Source organism: Podarcis vaucheri (genome assembly GCF_965113315.1).
Source record: "Podarcis vaucheri genome assembly, chromosome: 1".
In the NCBI taxonomy this organism is placed as follows: domain Eukaryota; kingdom Metazoa; phylum Chordata; class Lepidosauria; order Squamata; family Lacertidae; genus Podarcis; species Podarcis vaucheri.
In genome coordinates, this window is record NC_138759.1 from 42,716,012 (window position 1) to 42,741,031 (window position 25,020).

A 25,020-nucleotide genomic window follows, 5' to 3' on the forward strand; every position below is an offset into this window, starting at 1 on the left:
AAAAAAATGAATTATTGGAACCAAATTATTTACTTCCCAGCAGAACATTTTTCTTGAAAGCTATGTAGTAACATATCCCATATACTGTTCAATTCAGGCTGTAATCTTATACATATTGGCGAATATGCTCACTGAATTTGAGGAGACTTACTTCTGAGTAGACATCTGTAGATTGTATGGTCAGGAGGTTTAGTTGAAAGCAAGGTGTAAAAGTGGTGAATTTTGCAGTACTTAAAATTCATCATTAAAACTTAAGACTTGGTGCTGTTTTCATTTCCTGTAGAGGTAAATTTCAAAAGCAAAAGTAGAAAACGATTAAAAATATGGTTATAAAATTTCAGTTTTTAAAAGTAGTTCACTTCAGCTTTACTAATCTATCCTTTTTAGCAATTGCAGTCTAAGCAGGAGTGCATCCTCTATTTCCCAACCAGCACCCCTAGGTGGCATCTGAGTCTGAGAAAGAATCTGCAAATGTACACTGAGCAATAACTGAGAAGCAGAGGAAAGCCTCTTTTCCTGATACATGTGTAATGTTCGTATCCCTGTGCAGAAGCCTGCTAGAAGTAAGTCTCATTTCATAGCACCAGGGTAAATAATCTCACCACTATAGGACTTGGTGCAAGTGCACTAAAATTAGCTTCCTCGCCATAATTTCCTACATAGTTTCTTAGCATGCTTAGTAAGAACTGTTGAATAGCCATGTAATTACTGGTATATGTCTGTTCAGTGTAGACACCTATATCTCAAAGAAACAGACATTAGTTGAGGAAGTCTTGATTTGCTGTGGAAAAGTATAGGCATTTGATTTCTAAGTGACGTTCTATAAATTGTCCTGTAGAACCGTCATGAAATCAGGTTCAGAGCCGGTTAAAGCAGGACTGCATGCCTTCTTTGAAAATGCAGCTGAAGATCTGGAGAAGACATCAGAAAATCTTAAACTTGGAAAATTTACCCATTCCCGTACACAAATTAAAGGGGTCTCGCAGAATATCAACTATACAACAGTGGCATTATTGCCTGTTCTAACATCAATTTTTGAACATGTTGCCCAGCATCATTTTGGCACCGATTTGCTATGTAAGTCTTCTCAGTTTTATCTTTGATTTTCAAATATTGTTTCAGTTGTAACTAGGAATAAATGAGGATTCCACTGCTCATTCCAAAATGGGTCAAGGGTTTGCACTCAACTGAAGTTGAAACCATGTTTTAGAAGTGTGCATTTAACTTACTGTCTTATTTATTCTAATATGCTATGAGCTATGGCAAAATCTGAAATAAGCTGCATTATATTTTCATTTTTAATACATAGATTCCATGGAAGCTGTATGGCAGCTAATATGCTTCCAGCCTCATATATTAATAAATTTTGAGCCCTTTGTGATGAATACAGGGATTTTGATTTCATTCAGGGATAAATTAACAGTAGCCTCCTGAATGTTGCTAGATTTTCATTCTAAGTGGTCAGTACATCCATTTTATTTATGGAGGATTGTCACATCTTGTCTGAGAGGTCTCCTGCAGCAGAAATTCAAGTGATGCAGCTTGTCCCAGAACAGGATGCAGTGAAGGGTGGGAAGTTTGCCTATTGAAGTTTTGCCTGTTATTCAGTTGCTAAAAACAGAGGGAAAAGTTGTCAGCCTCATTAAGTACTTTTCCTAGGCAAAGGGTCTTACATCAGTGCTGGCTGAAATATACCAGGAATTGGTGGAGACTGATATCCTATCTTCTGTGTGGTTCACAGGGGCCATGACTGTTTGAAGTTAATTAAAAGACTCCCACTGATCCAAAAGTCTTTTACATCAGGTTCATAGGGACTGTGTGAGATGAGAGAGAGAGAGAGAGAGAGAGAGAGAGAGAGAGAGATGGGCCTTGTGATTAATTAAGACAGCAGTCCAATTTTAGAATTTTGTTAGGTCCAGGAACACATTGGATGGCATGTCTTCCATGAATCCTAGGGTCATTGATCCAGCACAGGCCTCAATTCATGGAAGGAAGGGAGGAAATTTTTATCAGTTATCTTTCCCATCTACAACCTTCTGTTCCAGCGTGCCCCCTAATCCTAAGGGGCAAGTTTTCAGTGGGATGCAGGGAAAAGAGCAAATCAATGAAAACCACCTTCCCCTTCTGTGAGGGGAGGACAGAAACACTCTTCCTGTGAGTGAAATTCTGATTACATGACCTTTGTATCCAGCCAAAATGGCTGCATTGGTATAATCATATCATTGTAGAATAGGAAAGGACCTCAAGCACTGGCAATTCAGAAATCTCAACTAAAGCATCCCTGACAGATGGCCACCCAACCTTTGCTTAAAAACCTCTAAGGAAGGAGAGTCCACCACCACAATTTTATTTAGAAAATTATATAAAATTGAATAAAGCGTTAAGAGAGTACTATATACAACAATTGGCTCTTGTTTGGGTAAACTGTATAAAGAGGTCAAAACATTCAATTTAAAAATATGACGTAGCTGAACATAAGTGTTTTCTTTTCTTTTCTTTCCCCCAGTAGGTGATGTCCAAGTATCGTGCTACAGAATTCTTTGTAGCCTGTACTCTCTTGGAACTGGAAAGAACATTTATGTTGAAAGGTACTTAACAGAAAAAAAAGCTGAATACACTATGAAAAGTTGCTCTAAGCATATTTCTGAGTTAAGAGTGATTGTGCCTCTATAAAGCACACCGGTAACCTTTGGTAGCTGAAGCATTTCCTTACAAGCAAGCTAAACAATACCTTGTATTCTTCACTGGGCATTAGGACACTTCCAAGTGGGACTGTGTTGTCCTACTGCTCGAAGGCAGGAAATTTGGTTGCTCCAAAGGTAGTTGGTGTGTCCACCTCCCTTCAAACATTAGTTCACTTTCTTGTATTCAGAATGTATTGGGAAAGGCTTCTAGAAGGCAGCCTTGAGGCCTGCAGTTCTCACCATGCCCCCTTTTACACTTCAGCCGCACCCACTTTTACATCCCAGGTTCTCCATGGGTCAATGCAGCCTTTGGCTCGATAGCCACTCTTGGCTCACTGGAAGCCAGAAATGTTTCAGTGAAATGTTGCTCTAGAGTGTTTCAGAACACCAGTGTGTCTGCAATTTTTTTAATATCAGTTGTGAAAAACTGAAGCGGGGGGCATACAAATCCAGACAAAATAAATGGTGGCAGAAATGAGACAGGTAGAACAGCTTGCCAGTATTAGCTTGCAAGTGGAAATTCACACAATTGTGGTGGTCACAGGACTCCCTTCTACATATTGAGTACATTGGTGACTGTCAGGGAAGAGAATGTAGTGGTAGACCACCCTTGCTTGCCTGGCTCCAACTGTGGGCCACGTGGGGAACAGGCCAATTGCCAATCACTCGGCAGGGCCTACCAAGAGCTGGGACCAAACATGGTGTGTAAACAAGTGCTGCCATGCCTTCAGCTCCCACGTGGCTGCCTGTTAAATGTGCTTGGAAATGCTCTAAAGCCTTAAACGTACCAGTATTGCCCGCCTGTAAGTCAGGGCTGGCCCACCCATGAGGCAAGGTGAAGCGGCCACCTCAGGCGGCAGCAGATCTGACCTCCACAGAATGCATTGTCCACTGCTGCTGCCGCCGCAGCGGCAGCAATGGCTGCAGTACGTTCTTTGGAGGCCAGATTCGCCTCCTCCTTGGAAGCACCCCTAGTGCTGGCTTTATAATGGCCTCTTGACAAGTAGGAGGCACAGCTGGTTTCCTTCTCCCAGGAGAAAATGGCAGGGACTGCCATGTAGGGTCTCCTGGATCCTGCACCCACCCAGTGTGATTCAGAGCAGGGTTATTTCCCCCTTGTGACGGCCTTTGATTCCCACTTTAACTATTGGGTAAGGTACGCGGGTGGCGCTGTGGGTTAAACCACAGAGTCTAGGACTTGCCGATCAGAAGGTTGGCGGTTCGAATCCCCGCGATTGAGATAGAAAGGTTTTGGGGTTTTTTAAAACTGCTTAGGTTTTCTCTTTCCCCTCCGCAGTTTGACAAGCCCCACACGCAATGAAAGAGATCATATTATGAGATAATTATTTGCAAGGCCATCTATTATTACCATCTCTCTCCCCTGCATCTAACTGCTTAATAAGGTTCCTTCCTAGATGTTCTGAACATTTTACTTTTTGTAAAGCAACTTATAAGTGCAGTTAAAACGTTTAAAAAAAATAACCTTCTGCATTAACTGCTGATGTTAAGGAATTATTTCCGTAAGGGTTTTTTCCCCAATTCTGAGTTGACTTCACCTTCTGGTTAAACTGGCTGACATTCTCCTCAAGTGATTAAAATATTTTAAAGGGGCTACTCAATATGAGATTTTCTGACCCTCAACAGTGTAAGATTGTGATCATCAAAATTATACTGCTGAAATGTAGAAAGCTTTGACTAACTAGGAGGGGATTTTTGTGTGTGGAAAGACTAAGCTCTATCCAGCTCTGGTACTGAATTTCTGGGCCAATAATTCTTTAATCACTATTTTAAAACAACAAAGTGTGTTGTTGTGGCATACTAAAGATCAACGATTTTGTTATGACAGAAGTTATCAAGTCCACTTTTCAGATACATGAAATCTTGGATAAAATTATATTGTGGGAGTCCAGTGGCAATGAGTTTCAAAAAGGTAGTGACTGTTCATGATAGATTAAATCTATGTTCATTGTGCACACCTTTTGCAGTAGCCGGTTAGTGATAATTGGTGGGGATAAAAGAGTTTTGTGGAGGAAAGGAAGGGCCAATGGGACCTATTGATACTGTGTCCAAGGGCACCCATTAACTTGAAGCCAGCCCTGCACCCTTGATCTCACACCCTTTTCTATTTTCTGTGGAAATCAGTACAAACAAAATATCAAGCCATAATAATGAATCCAGTTTCCTCCCCTTGCCGCCAGATTTCAAATCAAATAATATACAATTGGTTTATTAATTTGATCAAAATAAATCAATCTATTCATTCCAAAAGGTTATTACTAGTATTGAATACTGTAAGGTACAGAAACCTGCCTGTACCAACTAAGATTATGACTTGAGAGTGTGGCTTCATCTATTGCTCAAGGAAAACAATTTCTTCGACTGTTACTTTTGATTATCCACAAGATGTGGTTGAACATGACACTGCCTTCCAGATTTAAATATACTTGCTACCCAATTATACTATCTAATTTGAAAACATTTTTGATAGGGAAGGACCGTTAAGAAAACATTGCAAACAGAAACTTGCTACTGATAAAATAAATGTAATGTGTGAACTGGATTTGAAAATAGTTACTTCAAATATATTGTGGGGTTGGTTTTTTACTTCAGATGTACTGTGAAAGAACTGATAGTGTTCTTTTGTTTACAGACAACGTCCAGCTCTTGGTGAGTGCTTAGCGTCTCTTGCAGCTGCCATTCCAGTAGCCTTTCTTGAACCTTCTCTCAATCTTTACAATCCGCTGTCTGTCTTCAACACAAAAACTGCCAGAGAGAGAGCTAGTAAGTACAGTACTCTGCTACAAAAAGTTGGACTGAGAAATAAACTGCATCCTTATTGTCTGTTTTTAGACCTTTATTGCACTGTATTTGCAACTATCGTCATATATTTCCACTTAACTCCTTTGATAGTAGTGTTTGACTGAAATTATTGGGGAAATGTCTTGGAATGGATATGTTTATAGCTTAGTTAAATGCTAAGCATTTAGCCAGTTCGCCGTGCTATTTTATCTCTGTGCCCATTTAAGTGCATTTGTGAAATTAGGTAGCCGCACTAATCTATCTGTACATACTATATTCATACTTGAATTTTCATGCATTCAAACGATGATCTTATTTAGATTGTTTACACCGATACAGTCACAAACACCCAGACATAATTCTGAAGATTGCAGAGGCTGGGGGGGGGGGGAAATCACGATTATACAAATGGTCAGGAAATTAAGTTTGGTTGTCTCTGTCACACTTTACACACTCCATGAAAATCCAGCCATAGAAAACCTAAGGGCACATGTCATGAAAGTGGTTTTGAATGTTTAAAGTGGCCCTGGATTACCATTATTCGCCAAAACAAAAACATTGGAAGAAGAAGCGCTTTGAAGGGAATCAGGTTGTTAAGAATTTGGAATGCAAGGAAATTTGCTAATAGAATGGCAAAAATTCTCTCTCTACTTTATGAAATCTTGAAAGGTCTGAAATATTCTGATAAAATCAAGATTTGGACTCTGCCGTTTGTTATCTTGTGATGCCTCTGCAATCTAAAACATTTCAGAGTAAACGTATTTCGGAGCAGGGGGTGCTGTAATCGCAGCAGGAATACAATCTGTATGACACCTAAAGAATTTGAATGGGAACTTTCTGAGGCTCCTCTTTCTCCATGGCTATTGTTGGTTCCAGATTGGGATGGGGGGGTGACTATCCATCAGTGTTATCCAAGCCAAAAATTATCGTTGGCCAATTGCTTCCCTTTCCTCCACTCCCTGAAGCAAAGTAGGAGCTGAAGAAGCCCTCCTATGGGAAAGAGGCAGGAACATGCTGGCTTTAGATGATCAAAGCAGAGAGGCTTGGAGCTTTGCTTCTCAACAGCAGTTGATGAAGCCCCCTGCCCCCAAACTTTATTTCCTCTGGAAAGAGAGATGAGGGGTATCTTGGCCTCAGCTGCTGGTGGGTGGCAGTGTTCATGATAGTGGTGAAGAACAACACTCAAGGAAGCCTTGCTGATTTATCCTGATGTGGACAGGCACTGAGGGCACCAGGACAACACAGCAGTCAAGTGATCCTCAATCTTCCTCACAATCTTTGAGCTAGGAAGGCAAGGTGATCATTCCATAGTTGTCACAATATGCCTCACCCACCTCCTGCAGCTTCAAAGTTGGGAAAAAGGCTGGTTGCTTATTACATAGTCAAAGGGCGATGCCACATACACCATCCTAAGTACAATGACCATAAATGTTAAAACCTAAGTGGGTAGCAGAAGCCGATCTGATGTTTTATAATTTATCTGTTGTATTTGATAAATGCACTGCATTTATAGAAATAAAGGTTCAGTTCGTTCCATTATTGGAATGGAATTGATTTTAGTGTGCTGTTATTGCTTTAAACTGTTTTGTGTAATTGTTTGTTTTTAATTGTTTTTAATTTGCAATTGTCTCATATGTTTTTTATTATATTGCTTCAAGGTACAATTGGTGATTCATAAATGAAATAATAATAACATTAAAACCTTTTTCAATTGCTTCATGCCTATTTAATCCACTTCCACAGAATGCAGTAAACGTAAAGCCATCTTTAAAGGAACATGCTCATCTTTTGTTCAACTGTACTTTAGTTGCTAACATGCTATTGTTTTTCTGGCATATAGTATTCTGGCAGCACAATCATTTATGCCACAACATCCTGCTTTGTGTAGATTTTTTAAATGGCATAGCATTCAGTCATGTGACTCCACAATAATTAGAAGTAGTACACATTGTAAACACAGGTTTACTACATTATCTGATTTTGAGAGCTAGGCCCAAACTGTTAAGGAATTAATAAAAAGCTCCATGTAAAGCATGGAAACAAACAAAAAACCATTGCTATTGAACAGTAGAGGGAACTAATGAATCATGTTTGTATCTGTGCAGAATCTGTCAGAGTTACGGTGGAAGTAAAATGATTTAAATTGTGCTTTAGCTGTTTTAAGCATTAAGTATGTTAACCACCCCAAAATTATTGTTATGTGTCATAATATGAAGTTTTAGGCATGCCTGAAACCGTAGAAGAAATGTGTCCAGAAATCCCTCACTTGGATGGCTTAATGAAAGAAATAAACAGCTTGGCAGAATCTGGAGCCAGATATACTGAAATGCCACACGTGATTGAGGTGATCTTGCCCATGTTATGCAACTATCTATCATACTGGTGGGAAAGGGGGCCGGAAAATGCTGAAAGTACTGGCCCCTGCTGCACAATGGTAACTTCTGAGCATCTCAGCATAATACTGGGGAACATTTTGAAGATCATCAACAATAACCTGGGGATAGATGAGGCAACTTGGATGAAGCGAATAGCAGGTACCTTGTGGCAAATTTCATTTAAACAACTGATTACTAGAGCTGTTTTATTTGTCAACACCAACAAAACATTAATTCTCCAATAGCTGTACTTTTTTACGAAAGCTTTCTCCCACAGTCAGATTTACATTTTAGAATCAATGTCTTTTATTAAATTAGTTAAATGGTAAAAATCTCAGTAAAATCTAAATAATATATGCTTGGTTCAAAAATTGGGGGTCCTGCATTCCTGAACAAGTACCTGGTATCATTATGTGTTTGGAAATAATTTTTAATATCTGTAGAGCTAGGAGAAAATACTATCCATTAATTAAGCGCATGTAAGTCTCCCTGAAAACTCTTGTGGCACAGACCTGTCCTGTTTTTAAAGCTATAAAATGGATGGATACATATATGAAGAGTTCTCATGGTTTTCATTTGATTGCATCAGATGTGGTCCACAGCAGTCAGGAAAATATTTTCATCTTTCATTGAGACAAAGGCCTAGTTTAGTTGTAGTGTTACCACTTTTTAATTTTACATTTTGTGGGTTCTCCAAAAGAAAACTCATTGAACCATCTTAAGAAGAATGAACAAAAAGTTGATGCAGTCAGAGCCCGGCACTGCAGATGTTGTATGTTGCTGGCATGGTGGAGAAGAGCAGAAAAAGAGTGTGCCCAGGCAGGGAGGATATATAGCTACTCCCTCTTCCTGTCAGGGTACAATGGGAGTGTTTTTGCAGAGTTCTCTCTAGCAAATTTTACAAGAAGACTTTGTGAGCCTCAGCCCTATCTATCTCAGTGACTATCTAGCAAATCGTGAATTGTTAGTTTGACTGCCTTTAAATATCCAACAGTCCAATTGGTTACTTACATGTGGCTTGGTTAAGCCACTTGATAGTCTGAGTACACTGTTTCACATATACAACATTTTTAATGAAAGAACCCAAGATCAGATACATAAATTCCCTGTCTTGAGGCAGGATTCCTATATATTTATTAAACATGTATAATGTTTATGCTTATTTATTTAAGCAAATTCTATGGTGTTTTACATAGCCAAAACAGATCTCTAAGCAGTCTACAGCATATCTTAAACCAGGCATGGCAAACTCGGCCCTCCAGATGTTTGGGGCTGCAACTCCCATCATCCCTAGCTAACAGGACCAGTGGTCAGGGATGATGGGAGTTGTAGTCCCAGAACATCTGGAGGGCTGAGTTTGCTTATGCCTGTCTTAAACCATCAAATGCAATATTACAATATGTTGTGATGCCTGAAATTTGGTGAATGTCAACCTGCAGGTGTGACCACTGACTATCCTAGACAGATTGTCTGGTTTTCTAAAAACTCAGAGATACACAAGTGAATGTCATCAAAATATAATGGTTAGAATTGACACTTGCTGATAAGTAGGGAAAATATTTTTGGACATTCCCCAAACTCAGCTGGAATTGTCAGCATTCATATGTGTATGTGAATATTCATCAAATTCTTGATATCAAGCGTAACCTAATATAGAAGTATTTCTGCCTGTATACTTTCAGGCAATACACAATCAGGCAGATATGACTTTAGACTCAGTTCATATATAACAGTGAACCATGGTTTATTGTTATGTTCATGAGCCTTGGTCTTGTACAATCCCTCACTATCACATGCAAGGATAAGAGATTTAAATCTCCTGTGTCTCATTTGAAACAAACAATGATTTGCTGTTGCATGCAAAGTCACCAAATTATGGTTTGTTCAAACCAGTTTGTTAACATGCCAGGATAACAAACCATTATCAGTACAAACCACCAATTGGTGAGTTCTGGGTGCATCCAAAATTTCAGGTCATTTCTATACAGAGACAAGTTACATTTCCTCCCCAGAGGAGTGGGGAGGACACGAGCCCAAGATTTAAGTCTGCCCGTGCAAGTTACAGGAAAACATGGTTTGTTGTTGCATTGTACTGACGTCTACAGTCACAGTGCTATTATGAAGCTAAACTAGAATGAATGCATTTGTTACTTTTTACAGAGTAACAAAATATGTTTAAATGTATATTTATAGAAATGTGTTTTGTATATAGTGTATGCTCAGCCAATCATTAGCAAGGCCAGGCCGGATCTGTTGAAAAGTCATTTTATCCCAACACTGGAGAAACTAAAGAAGAAAGCCATAAAGATAGTGATGGAGGAGGAACAACTGAAAGCAGACAGTAAAACGGATACCCAAGAAGCAGAACTCCTCATTCTAGATGAATTTGCAGTTCTTTGCCGTGACCTTTATGCTTTTTATCCTATGTTGATCCGCTATGTGGACAACAACAGGTAGGAGAATCTGTAACTAAATGGGATTAAATGATTTTTGTATTTATATCCTGCGCCTCAACATAAAATTTATGTTCCTAATTTTGCTAACAATAAAACAATATAAAACTAAAAATGGAAAACTACCTAAATGGTTAGTTTAGTTTAAAACAGCAACAGTCCATTCAAATAGATAGTAAAACCAAGACTGCTCTCCTCCTCCTGTCCTAAATTTTGTTATGGACCACCCCAACCAAGCTCTGCTGTGTGGTGTGAGATTCTAGGGGTCTTGGCACTTAATCAGGATTGGTGTTTCCTTCAGAAAAGTTAGGCACAGAGGAGACTGTAGTGTCTTTAATATATATGATTTTGTTTTCACATAACTTGTGCCCCAAAGGTAATCTGGTTTCTCTTCAGATCGTATAAATCTTTTGTCTTTTACAAAATAGAAAGGTCCCCCTAGACCCAGTTGAAAGGCAGATAGTTCCTATCTAGGCCATACAATTCAAGGTCATTTCATGGATCAGCAAACAGTGTTAACCAATGCCAGCAAGTGGAATGCAAGTGGAAAGTTTGATAGCTTTGACACCTGACACAAGGAAGAATAGACTGCTTTCTTGAAAAAATCAATAAGGAATAGAACAAAGTGAATGTTTCTGACCTCAAGCTTCACTAAATTTAGGTTAGGCAGGGGAAAGAACATGTGAATGATTGCCTTAACATTAACTTTAATTCTGTGAAGTACCAGAATAAAAACAAGAATTAAATATGTTAAAGATAAATGAGAGTATAAAAATGGCACAGCCACAAAAACAGTTTAATTAAGTCGTGTCTGCTCTCTGCTTCCTGACACAGCTTACTTGTAACATTTTTACAGTTCAGAATATTTTAGTGTTGTAAAATTCTTATGAATGTCTAAAGGTATTTAAATGGAAGAATCAGCAATGTCCATTAAAGTATAAAATCATTTTCTGACTTGAAAGCTTGAATCCAAATGCTGCGTGGCAGTTTAGACAATTCATCATCAACAAGCACACATACATATTTAAATACAGCACAAACTTTTTCTTAAGCCATATCTGTTTTAGAGACAGTGTATAATTCTAGGGGAAGAAACATTCTAGACCACTTTATTCATCTTATAAAGTGAGCTATATGCCCTGGAAGATGATACCAAAATGAATGTGCAAATCATTAAAGTGGCCGCAGGAATTACTATCAGTTCTGTTACAAAAAAAATCTACAGATGTTCTTGCTACAAAGTAAATCTAGTTGTATCAGATAGGGTGGTGGTTTTATGAAAACTGAATACAGTCAATGACTGATTTAGGTGCATCCAAATGACATGTGCTGAACCTGGAAGTAGCCCCAAAATGCCATTAAGAAGTCACAAAAGGGGCCAGAACAGGGGCAGACTGGGCTTACACATGTTCCACCAACACATGCTGGCGTCTGGAACATAACCCCCACATAAAAAGGATTGCCTGTACTTTGAATTGTGATACATGGCATAAATAAATCCTATTGGTTGAATTGAACTTGCTTTGGGGTTGATGTGTATAGGTTTGCAAAGGCTTCAATACTCCACAGGCTGTAGAACCTCCAGATGATTCTGAATTACAGCTCTCATCATCCCTGGCCATTGGCCATGCTTGCTAGGGTTGATGGGAGTTGTAATTCAGCAATGCCAGGAATTCCAGCAGTTCCCCACAGCTGCTCTACACACTTACTTGGAGGTATGTGCCATAGAACTGAGTGGGCAATAGCCAGTTAAACAGTTCTGCTCACTCAAGCACTTTGGCTGCACAATGAAACTTTCTCTCACGCTCCCAATGTGTCCATCACTTGCTCTCTCAACCTGCTCTGGAGGGTTGGGTGAACTCCCAGAATATATTTGTGGTGGGCATCTGGGGAGAGGAAGTTCAGTTGCAGAGAACTTAGGCTAGTGGTGCTGTTTACTTGGATATTGCCCAATGAGACTGATGAGTAGAGATGCCTCTTGGTGTATTAGCCCATCAATAAAAGGGAGTAGTGAGCATCTTTCCAACACTCAGAAACACACAGTTTTACACTGCAGTATGGTGCTGCAGCGGGTGGTGCTATGGGTTAAACCACAAAGCCTAGGGCTTGCTGATCAGAAGGTCGGCGGTTCGAATCCCCGCGACGGGGTGAGCTCCTGTTGCTCGGTCCCTGCTCCTGCCAACCTAGCAGTTTGAAAGCACATCAAAGTGCAAGTAGATAAATAGGTACCACTCCGGCGGGAAGGTAAATGGCGTTTCCATGCGCTGCTCTGGTTTGCCAGAAGCGGCTTAGTCATGCTGGCCACATGACCCAGAAGCTGTATGCCGGCTCCCTCAGCCAATAAAGCGAGATGAGCGCTGCAACCCCAGAGTCGGTCACGATTGGACCTTAATGGTCAGGGGTCCCTTTACCTTTACCTATGGTGCTACTATCATACTTTTCAGAAACAAAGTGCAGGAAGAAGCAATTGAAAGGGGAGTAGTAGGACTGGTAATGTTCAGTATAGAACGTGTTGAAATAATACTGTAGTCTAATAAATGTATTTTGGTTTTTTTGTTTAGATCAAACTGGCTTAAGAAACCAGATGCAGATTCTGATGAACTTTTCCGAATGGTAGCTGAAGTCTTCATTCTCTGGTGTAAATCACATGTATGACAAAGATTCCTTTTTTTCATTTTTATAATACACATATTTAGAAATGTTATGCATATCTATAAATGTCACCGACCTGTTTCTCAGCATTTATGTAAACTGTATTTATTTCAGAATTTCAAGCGAGAAGAACAAAATTTTGTTATTCAGAATGAAATCAACAACTTGGCATTTTTGACGGGAGACAGCAAGAGTAAGATGTCAAAAGTAAGTCAGAAAGTATTTAGATTGGTCCAAGTGTATCTGCTAAATTATTTGTACTTTGTAACAATGACACAGACTGTAGCAAACTGCATTTATTTGCTGATAAGTTTAGAAGTAGTTGCTTCTTAATATGAATATCAATTGTATTTACCATATATTGTCATGTAAATTTTCTGACTAAAAGCCTTTTCCCCTTGATGCACCCACATGATGGGGTGAAAGTTTACCAGAAATGGATCTGAAGTACTTCTTTTTACTTTAGCTCCTTCCCTTTCCACCCAGCTGGTCTTGGGATTTTGATTCTCCCTCCCCTGCCATATATTTCTATTGTACTGATATTGAGTTTTCATCTCCTATTGATACAGCAGACAGTTTGCTTTTCACTGTAGTAAAATAACATTACCTAAAACATAATACATTGTGGGGATATCAAAATTGTTAAGATATATCCACTCGATCTACACATAGCCCAAAATGTCACTAGAAAAACCTGTATAAGAATATCTGTATGGGACGAATTGGGGATGCTAAAATGTCTAAGGCTACATCTGAGAAAGTCCACTCTTTCTGAGATGATCATGGGTATTTTTTTGGAAGGGGATTGTATTGCATTTCAGTAGAGGAGTAGGGAAGGTCTAAACAAAAAGGCATGGTATCAAACTAATTATCTGAAAATGCAAAACAAATGTTTTTAGCATTTGACGGTGTTCGAAATAGTGTTAGAAATTAAGTCACTTTAATGCATATGTACAGCTGAACACACTGAGATTTGTGGCGCATTCCTCATTTCCAGTGTCCCTCTGCTGAATCAATGTGTGTGGATTCATTTTTTTAAAAATGCATTGACCCAGTGAGGGGCACAAAAATTCACCATTCAGGTGAGACCCAACTATCAGTTTGTCTCCCAAAGACGGGGTGTGGATCATAACACTGGAGCTGATGTGTCTTTAGGAGGAGCTGTCCTTATGTAGATTTATCACATAGGGGTGTGGGGGAGGGGTACATATGGAGAATGTATAATTGTGCGTGTATGAGCACAAATAATTACTGCCTTATCCACAAGTGACCCATTCTTATTCCATACCTGAAGGACATTTTCAGCTGTTCTAGTCTTCTTACTCTCTGAAACATACATGCTAAATGATTTTATACATTATAACCTGACATGTATCTGGTACATTTTCAAGCACCCAGTGCTGTCTTGTTGCAAATTATTTCTTAAGTATTTTAACCAGATATTGTGCCACAGAAAACCAAGCGTAATTAAGTACCAAGTACCTGTGGTTGGTCGTTAAATGAAATTTATTATAAATAATAATAGTTTTAAATTTGGCTTTCTGCTATTAATCCAGTTTCTTGTTGTTAAATCTTTCTTGTCAACAACCATATATATATGAATGACCAGATGTGTGATTATTTCACTGTAACAGTATTGAAGTATCTTTGCGCAATAGAAAAAAGCAGTCATGATAGGTTTGTTGCTTTCAGTATGTTGGTATTCAAGTTTTGATTGGAAAAACTATCCCCTGGCCAGGACTTTCACAGTTGATAACTGCTTAAAAAATTGGGATTTGAGACCATTATCAGTTGAAATGCAAGATGAAACAATCCTATTTTTTTTCTGGTTGAGCGTAGGCATCGTTTCTATGTCAATTTCACAACCAATCAGGGGCAGATTTTCAAAAAGAATCCTGAAAGTCAAGATTAGGGACAATTATTACTGGAACTAAATCTTCCTCCCTTTAAGAAGTTCTGTCAGCCTGGTTGTTGTTTGTCCCCTGTCTTTTTCCCACTGAAAGTAATCATCCACTTTGTTTTGGGGGCGCATACAGAATTGACTTATGCAGACAAGAATAGCTTGGGAGCTTTGAAAGACTGCTTTCTCCTATGCTAGCAAACTGCCTTGGCAGGCAATGTGTTTCACATATACATGTTCTAGGAGTCCTGTGAATTAAGATCTTTAAGATACTGGCAATAGCACATCTCGGCAGATGTAACTTACACTCATACGGGTCTTAAAAATTGAGATGTTGTGTCTTGCACACACAAAGAGAATCAAAATCTACACATTATTAATACTTCAGAAAGGAATAGCTTAGCAACAATACTTGTTGTGGCAGTGGGAATAGCTCGACAACAATATACACTTCTTTAGTTGAGAAGATGAGCTAATAGAGTCTATCCATGACTAAACTTGCATGCACACATGAAAGATCAAACCCAAAGGCCTAAGAGGAATTGGAAAGGCTGGATGGGTTAAGCCAGGCACAGGCAAACTTGGCCCTCCAGATGTTTTGGGGCTACAACTCCCATGATCCCTAGCTAACAGGACCAGTGGTCAGGGATGATGGGAATTGTAGTCCCAAAACATCTGGAGGGCCGAGTTTGCCTATGCCTGGGTTAAGCACTGCTTAGGAAGGCATAATAGGCTTCTTCCTCTCTGGGCTGACGTTGCAGACTAGGCCGCAGTCATGTATCACTGGGCAAGGAGGACCAGAAAGTGGCGTCTAACACAGTCATAGCACACAAAGGTAGGAAGCCAAAATTGTCCTTAAAAACACAGTTACACACAGAGAGAGAGAAAGATAGGAAGAGGGTAGGCAGGACAGAAGCAGTTGTTCTCAGCTTTGGTGGGCAATGCCAAAGAGGTAGAACTGAGGTGCATTAAAACTCCTGGGTTAGGCAAGGAAAACAGAAAAGGCAGCAGGCAAGAGAAAAAATCTCTGCTTTGGCTAGCAAGAATCTAGGGGGAGAAGGAAAAATAATGGAGCCTTTAAAAGCACTGGCAGAGGAAGAGCATGAAGCTCCGCCACTGCTTAAAAGGGCTTTTGGAATAGGCAGACTAGAGAAAGTGTTGGAATCAGCACCTGAGATTGAGAAGCCTAATGAGCTTCCATGACTGCACATGCTCAGGCTTTAGAATCTTAAGGGTGGCAGAGGAGAAGAAGAGAAAGAGCAGCATCGATACCAAGCAGTACGAAGCTGTAGGATTGACCAGACTTCATCATTATCCTGCTTTGGAAGAATACATTTGTAAGAAGGGGTAGCCTCTACCCAGCAGTGGAGCATATGCCCGTGCTACCAAGAGCGGACGAGCTCCCGAGGAGGGCGTGGCATGGAGGGTGCCCTCTCCGGCACGGGATAGCCACTCAGGTTCTCGGAGTGGCACGTGCGCCCTGCAGCCAGGGGCGGAGCAAGCCTCTCACGGGGACAGAGCGAGCTGCCCCTGGCGGACATTCGGCACGCCACCCACCCGCCACTCCCAAGCCTCCCACAAGCAGTCAAAACGAAGGGGGAAAGGGGGAAGGCTTGGGAGCTGCAGGTGGGTGGCACACCGAATGTCACCCCCCTCAGTGAGGGCACCCGGGGCGGTCCGCCCCCCGCCCCATTTCCTATGCCCCTGCCTCTACCCCAGGTTTTTGAAGAAGGGGGTTAATACTGGCTGTTTCCTATTGTCTGAGCCATGGGAAATGTCCACTTTTGAGTGGTGCCTAAACATCAACTTAACAAAGAAGTCTCAAAGGTAAGGCATCCTCCAAAATGCCATAAAATAACCAACTTTTCAGCCTTTATTATTCTTGATAATATCCCAAAAGAATGGCCAAAAATGTATAATGTTGTGGTCATTGGCTAAAGATGGTTGGCTGGGAAATTAGAGTGCATTTTGAAAATTAAAATTATACATATGGTATGGAATACATAATATATGTATCTGTTGAAATATGTTATGCCAACTTTACTATTGTATGCAGAAGATACGTAACATAAATATTACGGATTTACAGCTGAATGCTACTTTTTTAAAAAAAATGCAACTATTTTGTTAACCTTTGTCAAACTGAATTTATTTAAAGCTGAGCAAGTTTTTTTTAAACTTTTTTTCCTGATAATATGGCAGCAGATTGCTCGGAGGGGAATGGTAAGTTAGTGAACATTTAGTCTAAGAAAGATGGGTTACTTGGGCTGTACTGTGAAATAACAGATTCTTGTCAATAGGTTACTGAAACAGATACGCCACTCCATTAATCTGTTATTTTTTAACTTTGTGTAGGTGTTTTCATGAAGGAGGCATGCAGATGTAATTATTTCTTTATGCAGTTTATATCACATCTATATTTATCTAAACATGATGCAGTATTTACATATTCATTTATTTCATGTAGCCCAGTTCTTAAAATACTGTTTGTTCATAGGGTGATTCACATACCCCAGTCTTAATTAAGAGAACTCAGGGTGAACGCTTACACTTCAAGAGCAAAGCAGAAATATATTCTAGTTCCATAGCCAAGGCAGAACTCTATACAGGTAACTCACAACTTGTGTGCATTCAGCATTACATGCTTGATAAATAAAAATAAAAATAAAAGGGGTGGAAAGCAGACAAGCATTTGGGAAACAATCCCACCCACCCCGGAAACCCGTGTGTTTTAACAATATGCAATTTTGGCTTCACATACTACCTCCGGAACGTAAGTTGAGAGTCGCCTGTATAGAAATGACGGCTATAGAACGTTTGTTTGACAGCCAGTGTGCAAACCCAGGGCGAATGCATATCACAGTTCCAAAATGCAGGGGGAAATACAAAATTTGTTATTCATCACAGAACTGTTTTTTTTTTTTTAAACTCTCAGGTTTCGTTTAGAAAAGCAATGTCCTTATCCATCCCTGGAATAGGCATGTGAGGCCTGGAATAGGCATGTGTAGGTCAAGATGTAGAATCATCCAATTCTGGAATTGGAAGGGTCCCTGAGGATCTTTTGGTCCAAACCCTTCCATGAAGGAATATGCAGCTGTCCCTTACAAGGATCGAACCAGTAACCTTGACATGAGCCACACCATGCTCTGACCAGCCGAGCTATTGGTGGACTAGCTGTAGTTGTGTGTCTCAATAGAAGAAGAAGCTAGCTAGTTGTGCCGATGAGTTTCTATGTTACATTATAGAAAATAAGAAAAATAACCCAATTTTGCTTAATTTGCATAATTGACTCAGTCACATAACCCAACTTTTCTTGTTGTTGCATCCTAATAATATTTAGCAGCCCCATGAAAAACTTGCACACTCACATTGAATACAAATTGGCATCCAAATGATGCTAAAATTATCAAATCATTATGTGCAGATAGATGCACAATTTATTCAGTGTCAAACACATGTCAACTGCAATAACTCTGAATACAAGAGTTGCATGTGAAAAGTATGTTTGAAATGCAGACTCAGATTTTCAGGCTATATAGGTTTATATTCCTTTATATTCCTCGGACATGAGCAGACAAGAAGAAATGTATCTTGAATTTTGAATCCTACAACTGATTTGAATGGCTTTATATAATGAAATCCAAATTTATATACTGAGAGTCATGCTACATTTTTGGAATAAACAGATTGAGGTCTGATCTCTAAATGCCCATAATGTGGCAGCAGACATGCGGGGGAGGGGGAGCAAGGCCAACCTGAATTTAGCCTCTACACACCTTTTCATCCCTCCAAAACAGGTGTCTAATTCTGACAAAACTGGTAGTAGTAAATATTAACTTGTTATGGTATATGTGATCTCAGCCCATAACTTTATGCACATGTACTAGGTCAGGGATCTAACAAAAGAAAATATTCACACAACACATTTTCATGCAGAATCCAAAATAGGAATTGACTGTTTTAACTGAATCAGAAGTGGGGTGTCTGTGTTTGATAACTGGCACAAAAATTGAAAGAACAAACCCCTTATAAATGTTACACTCTTTTTAGGCTATCTAGCTTTAGCATATTTAAATATTTTGCAGAAATGTTTTAATGTACCTCTATCCTCCAAATATAGTTTCCCAGATTCATTTTTTCATGTATTTCAATACACTGTTTTTGAATCATGGACCCCATTCCCTTACACAGCTTCACAATGAGTATCTTTCAGATGTGAAAATCAGAAACTTCAAATAGAAAACACTGTGTTAAGGCTCAGTATTAAAGCATCCTGGTAAATGAAGATTATAAAGTTTATAAGGCGTTTGCTCTTTAACTTTTACCTATGTAATTTTATCTACATAGGTAGCAGCCTAAGATGAGGAAGACACTTCAATTCTGATCCTATGCATGTCTACTTAGAAGTAAATCCTACTTAGTTTGGTGGGATTTTTGTTTCAGAGTGCTCAGGGCTTTGTGAATTTGTGCATGAGGCCCAATAATGTTTTCAAAATGTTTGTTGTTCATTCAGTAGAAGGATAGGATTTCAGGGCAGAAGGAACTTTCCAGGCTGGGGAAGGACTTTCTAACGTCAGACAAGGGGAACTGTGTCCCTCCAGATGTTTTTGGACTACTACTCCCATCATCTATGTGCATTGGCCATTCTGTCTGAGGCTAATGGGAGTTGGAGTCTCATAACATCTGGAGGGACACTGGTTCCCACCACTGCTTTATCTTCAGAATTCACAGCAATTAACTTTATTATCTAAGTTGTTATCAGCTGACAGGGATGACCGAATTACCTAAGGCAAGAAGCACCTGACAAATTTCACAAGACGAATCACCTATTACAGTATATAACAGTGTAAAGAATGAACATCATGTGACATAGTTTTAAAAAGCAGCAAATATCTCTGGCTCCAAATATGGCTTTGTAAATTTTCTCCAATATTGTGGTTTTATACAGTGCCCCACACACACTGCTATCAGTTTCACACATTAGTGTATAGCTTTTATAGGCTAATGAAATAAAGATGCACTGAAGAATAGATCCAGAGGCATTCATAATCCAGTTTTCAAGTACAGTTGTACCTTGGTTGTTGATCACTCTGGAACTCGGACATTTTTGCTCCTGAACGCTGCAAACCCAGAAGTGATTGTTCTGGTTTGCAAACATTCTTTTGGAACCCTAATATCCCACGGGGCTTCGACAGCTTCTGATTGGCTGCATTATTTGGTTTTTGAACGTTTTGGAAGTCGGATTTCGTTCGACTTCCAAGGCATGACTGTAGTAGGCTCCACTACTTACTCCCCAAATGAACAGACCTAGATCCAAAATGTTAGCTAAGCAATGTGTGAGAGAGAATCTCCCTTATTTCACGCTCTGAGTTTTTAATGAACATAAAAAAATTAGAAAGAGCCTACGACGTATTGCTATATAGTAAGAGCTGTGAATGCTATACTATTGTCCTCTTTCTGACTGGTTACTGTGTGAAGTGTGCTGTTGTTGCTTAATATTAATGGCTCCAGTTAAACATATATGTAATTAACGTTGCAGGACTATCAATACCGTTTTTCCATGACCATCTTTAGATAAATGTTTTGAATTATAATAAAAGGGCAAAATTAGTGACATGGCATTAATTGAATGAATGCAGTTAATCTTTACATTTTAAAGACAAGTGATGTCTTTAGCTGTGCCAATATGGGCATGGATTGAAGGAGGAAAGGTGACCTCAATTAAAATCCCTCCACTTCCCAGCTATATGAATCAAAATGAAAGCCATTAAAGCAGGGGTCGTCAAGGCTTACAGGGCATGGGCCAGATCACTCTTGCGGAGATCCTCCTTGGGCCAGACCGGCGCAGCACAACGCCAGAAATTGCGTCTGCGCATGTCCGCGGTGCCATAAAACACTTTTGTGCATGCCCAGACACCGAAAATTGTGCCTGCGCAGATGCGATTTTCAGCGTCTGGGCATGCACAGAAGCAATTTCCAGAGCCGTGGAAGAGAGTCCCTGTGCCGCAAGGCCAATTTAGTGCGACGCGCAGGGACTCACCAAGCGGGCAGCTCAGTTCAGGGGCGGCTCGGGGGCCAGTTAAACGGCCTCCGTGGGCCACTTCCAGCCCATGGGCCACAGGTTGGGGACCCCTGCATTAAAGGCTTCTCTCTTAATGTAAATAGCAGCTTTTGGATGGGGGGGGTGTTGTCAGGGTATGGTGAGAAGAGTTAAACCCCTTCCCTTCTGCTGCAGTTGTGATACTGTGGACTCTTCCATGGTTGCTATTTACATTTTTTAAATGCACATGTAAGTTGCATTAAAGGGATGCGGGTGGCACTGTGGGTTAAACCACAGAGCCTAGGACTTGCCGATCAGAAGGTCGGAGGTTCGAATCCCCACGACTGGGTGAGCTCCCGTTGCTCGGTCCCTGCTCCTGCCAACCTAGCAGTTCGAAAGCACGTCAAAGTGCAAGTAGATAAATAGGTACCGCTCCAGCAGGAAGGTAAACGGCATTTCCATGCGCTGCTCTGGTTTGCCAGAAGCGGCTTAGTCACTTAGGCTCTCTTAGAATTAAGCACTTGTAAGTCCCATTTTTTTTAAGTAGGGGATTTATTTTATTTTAAGAAATGGGTATCGCACCTTATAGGATAAAAATAAATTTCAGTCAAAGCAGAAAAAGTTTAAAAATACAACAAACACATATCTAGCATTTAAAAGCATTTTTTTTGGGGGGTGGGGGGAATCCAGAGCACAGATGGAGCAGAGAGAAAAAAGCCAAACTAGGAATAAAATTTATACATTCAGTCTAGCCTAAAGGCTACATGGAAGAGCTGACTTTGGGCAGGTGGCTGAAACTGTCTATCAGTCTGGTAGGTCTCTCCAGGGAAAGCAAGCAAAGTTTAGCAAGAGCTTGAAATCCATAGGACAAAAGTATTTATCTTCTACAAGTTAAAATATATTTGGGAAAAGTAGATGTGATTGTAGACCTCAGTCCTTAACTTCTAACTTTGAATCGTGGCATTTTAAAGTGCCCAAGAAGGCCAAAAGGAGAGAAGGTTGAGAAATAATTGCAGAATCAAACTTTCTGTAACCTGCACAAAGTTTCATGTAACATTAGTTTTCCATGTTAAAGCAAAAGCACTTGGTTTGTTGCATTTCTTGTGAATATTGTTTGTTAACAGATACAAGGCTTAAAAAAATTGGTAAGTGTGTGTTGTCAAACATTCATTAATATTAAGTTCAAGTCATATTACTAAACATCAATATTAAAAGGTTATAAAGATAGTAAATGCATTGTTGTTTATGGTTTTCCTTTATTCTAAACTGAATAAGACAGCAGTATGGGGGTTTACATAATATATATAGAATAAAATATATTGCCATTGGTAATCCTCAGTATATTTTTTATTTTTAACCCTCAGTAAGCGTAATAATAGAAGAAATTAATCTAATGCAGTAATTCATTCTTTTATTAAGGAAGCACATAATGACACATGGTAATGGTTCATTGTAAATGCAAGGTATTTTAGTTACTTTGTTGAAAAAAAGAAGATATTGTTTCTAATTAACTTGTAAAATTCCCATCTTTTCATCAAGTTTACTTACTTTTTTCCTTGTATTTTTTCTTTCATACAGGCCATGCAAGTAAAGGTACAGGTCAAAGTGCATGATGTGTCTTTATGTTTTAGTTTTAGAGATGACCAGGCTCTCAGCATTCTTTCCATTGATCACAGCAGTGGCGTCACAAAGGGAAGGTACATGTTCTGCCCAATATAAATCCTATTGGAAAGTTAGGCAGATTTTGCCAGAACATCTGTTTTTATACTCCTATCCTACACACTTTTCTATACAGGCCTGGGTATTGATTTCATGGGGAAGAAAATGGCCCAACAACATCTCTCTTCTGCCTCTGTTACCATCCTCATTTTATGTAAATTAGTTTAGTATCTTTAATTGAAAAAGTGTTTAATTGAAAAAGTGACTCATTAATGTATTGGGATATTTAACATTAGAAATAGTAGTAGTAGTAGTAGTAGTAGTAGTAGTAAATGTACTATGCTTGTCATTGCTATGATTGTCCATTAAAATATCTAGATTACTTTATCAAATTATTCTATCCCTCCTCTTTGCCCTCCTTCCCTGCAATCAAGACTTACGGATATAAAATAATTTTGTATCACACTAAAATCAGTGTAGACATCCTGTACCAAATTTATTTAAAATTTCCCCAAAACATGGAAACAATCAGGAAAAATGTAGTAATTATGAATTGTATTTTACAGTCTTTTACTGAGAGTAAACCCATTGACGTGAATGGTCTTGACTAACTTAGGGCCATTAATTTTAGTGGGTCTACTCTGAGTAAGCTTAGTTGCATACAATCCGGGGGAAAGTTGATGATGATATTGGTAATAAGGATGCCTCTGTGCTGGATCTGCCCTGGCAAAACACAACAACTTGGGAACAACTAGGGAAAAGGTGGTCATTATCACCATTGTCATCATGACGCCTCTGCAGTGGGTTCTTCCCTCCAAAAAACTGCTGCACATTGCTGGCAAGGAGCAAAGCAAAGCAAAGATAGCAGCAAATGGGTGAATCCAATAACTAGGAAATAAAACAAAAGTAAAGTTGCAACTCCAGGAATTCCTTTTGCCTGGTCCAAACAACTCACTTATCAATCACAGCTCTGACTTCACTCATTCACTAAAAACAAAGGTTGACTCATTTCACAAAAATTGCTTCGAAGGGAACTTGCACATTTTGCTTCATAACTTTCTTTCTAGAGCCTTTTTTTCTTTTAATGAAAGCTCAGAGTCTGGAGCAGCTGCCTGAGGGCGCCCATGAAAGCCTTCCCAAATGCCAGGTTGGGAACCTTCATAACTTCATAACTAAGCCAAACCATGGCTTAGCTTATGGCACTGTAGCAGCAGCAAGTCTGGGAGAGGAGTGCTGCAGCTGCAGTCTCTTCTGGGAACCCCCCATGCAGGCACTTTTGCACTAAGCCATAGTTTGACTTAGCTTTACATGTGAAGCAGCTCAGTGTAAGCTGCCTGATAAACTTTGTTTAGTTAGGTGGGTTGCAAACATTCCAAACCTATCAGTAATCTATAGCTCAACATTACATTTACACCAATCAAATTGTAGCCCTCATCATTATAGAGGGGAAAGTAAGTAAAGACCTTCCCTGCTTTAATAAGAAGGCTGATGAGTAGAAAGAAAGGACAGATACCCTTGATGGGTTTCTGCTAGTATAGAATAAATATGAACAGATAATTTTAAAGCACAAGGCACTTCCTTACTGTCATGAATAGAGCATGATGTTCTGTCAGTCTCCAGTTCTATCTTTGTAAATTGAGATTTACTGAGTAGCAATTTTAAAAGACTGAAATTTGGTGGCAGAGACAGAATGGAGCATTTCTTCACTTTTAAAATGTATTTTTCCCCCCTTTACTGCGTTTATGTTAAACATTCTAACCCACTCATACTGAAGTAGATAACGGGGAATCTTTTCTGGAGAAACCTGTCCTCCAAGGAACAGAAGAATGAAAAACTAGGACTGACTTACCTCCTGTGTTACACCAGTTACCTCCCCTGATTAACAGACGAGTGACGCCACTGGGTCCCCGTGAAACATTGTGGCATTTGTTTGTCTGCTATCAAAGTAGAGTACAAATTAATGTCATTAAATATAGAGCCATTATTTCATTGCTACTGTAGAAAACTTTTTCTAAGGCATTTTGACAAGCAAAGCTTTGAGGCAAAATACTTCCTGCATTTGTCGGTCCCTGAAGGAAAACCACCACATCATGTTTTTGTTCGTAACTGAACTGCCAAACATATAGGAACGGCTAGATGCTTTGGTAGTTTTCATAAAAACGAGAGCTTTGCAACAATTTACCCAAAGTGCGTGCACTGTTAGGCTTTTCTTTCTCCTAGAATAAAAACCGTGTGGTAATTGTTTGCAAACAATCAGTACTAACAGCTCTTACTGTACCAGCATAACAAGCTTGTACAGTTTACTCAGGGCCATAAATTTTCATTTGCAGTGGCAATAAGATGTGGAGGGTTTATAGCAAGTACCTGCTGTTTGTAGCAGTGAAATGCTATGAGCCCAGCTCTGAATTCATGTGTGTGGCAAATTCTCACTGTGGCCAGTGAGTCTATTTCAAGCATG

At 39.6% G+C, this 25,020-nt stretch overlaps 1 protein-coding gene across 1 annotated transcript in view; it reads left to right on the forward strand.

The window, feature by feature from the left end:
• The window catches only part of RYR3 (ryanodine receptor 3), a 286,017-nt gene that overhangs the window by 200,782 nt on the left and 60,215 nt on the right, over window positions 1-25,020 (forward strand). The window contains exons 63-71 of the mRNA XM_082241418.1: window positions 839-1,077; window positions 2,507-2,588; window positions 5,335-5,465; window positions 7,700-8,017; window positions 10,071-10,311; window positions 12,873-12,960; window positions 13,078-13,170; window positions 17,066-17,086; window positions 22,482-22,496. Coding sequence (XP_082097544.1) covers window positions 839-1,077; window positions 2,507-2,588; window positions 5,335-5,465; window positions 7,700-8,017; window positions 10,071-10,311; window positions 12,873-12,960; window positions 13,078-13,170; window positions 17,066-17,086; window positions 22,482-22,496 — 1,228 coding nt within the window. The remainder of the gene's footprint in view (window positions 1-838; window positions 1,078-2,506; window positions 2,589-5,334; window positions 5,466-7,699; window positions 8,018-10,070; window positions 10,312-12,872; window positions 12,961-13,077; window positions 13,171-17,065; window positions 17,087-22,481; window positions 22,497-25,020) is intronic.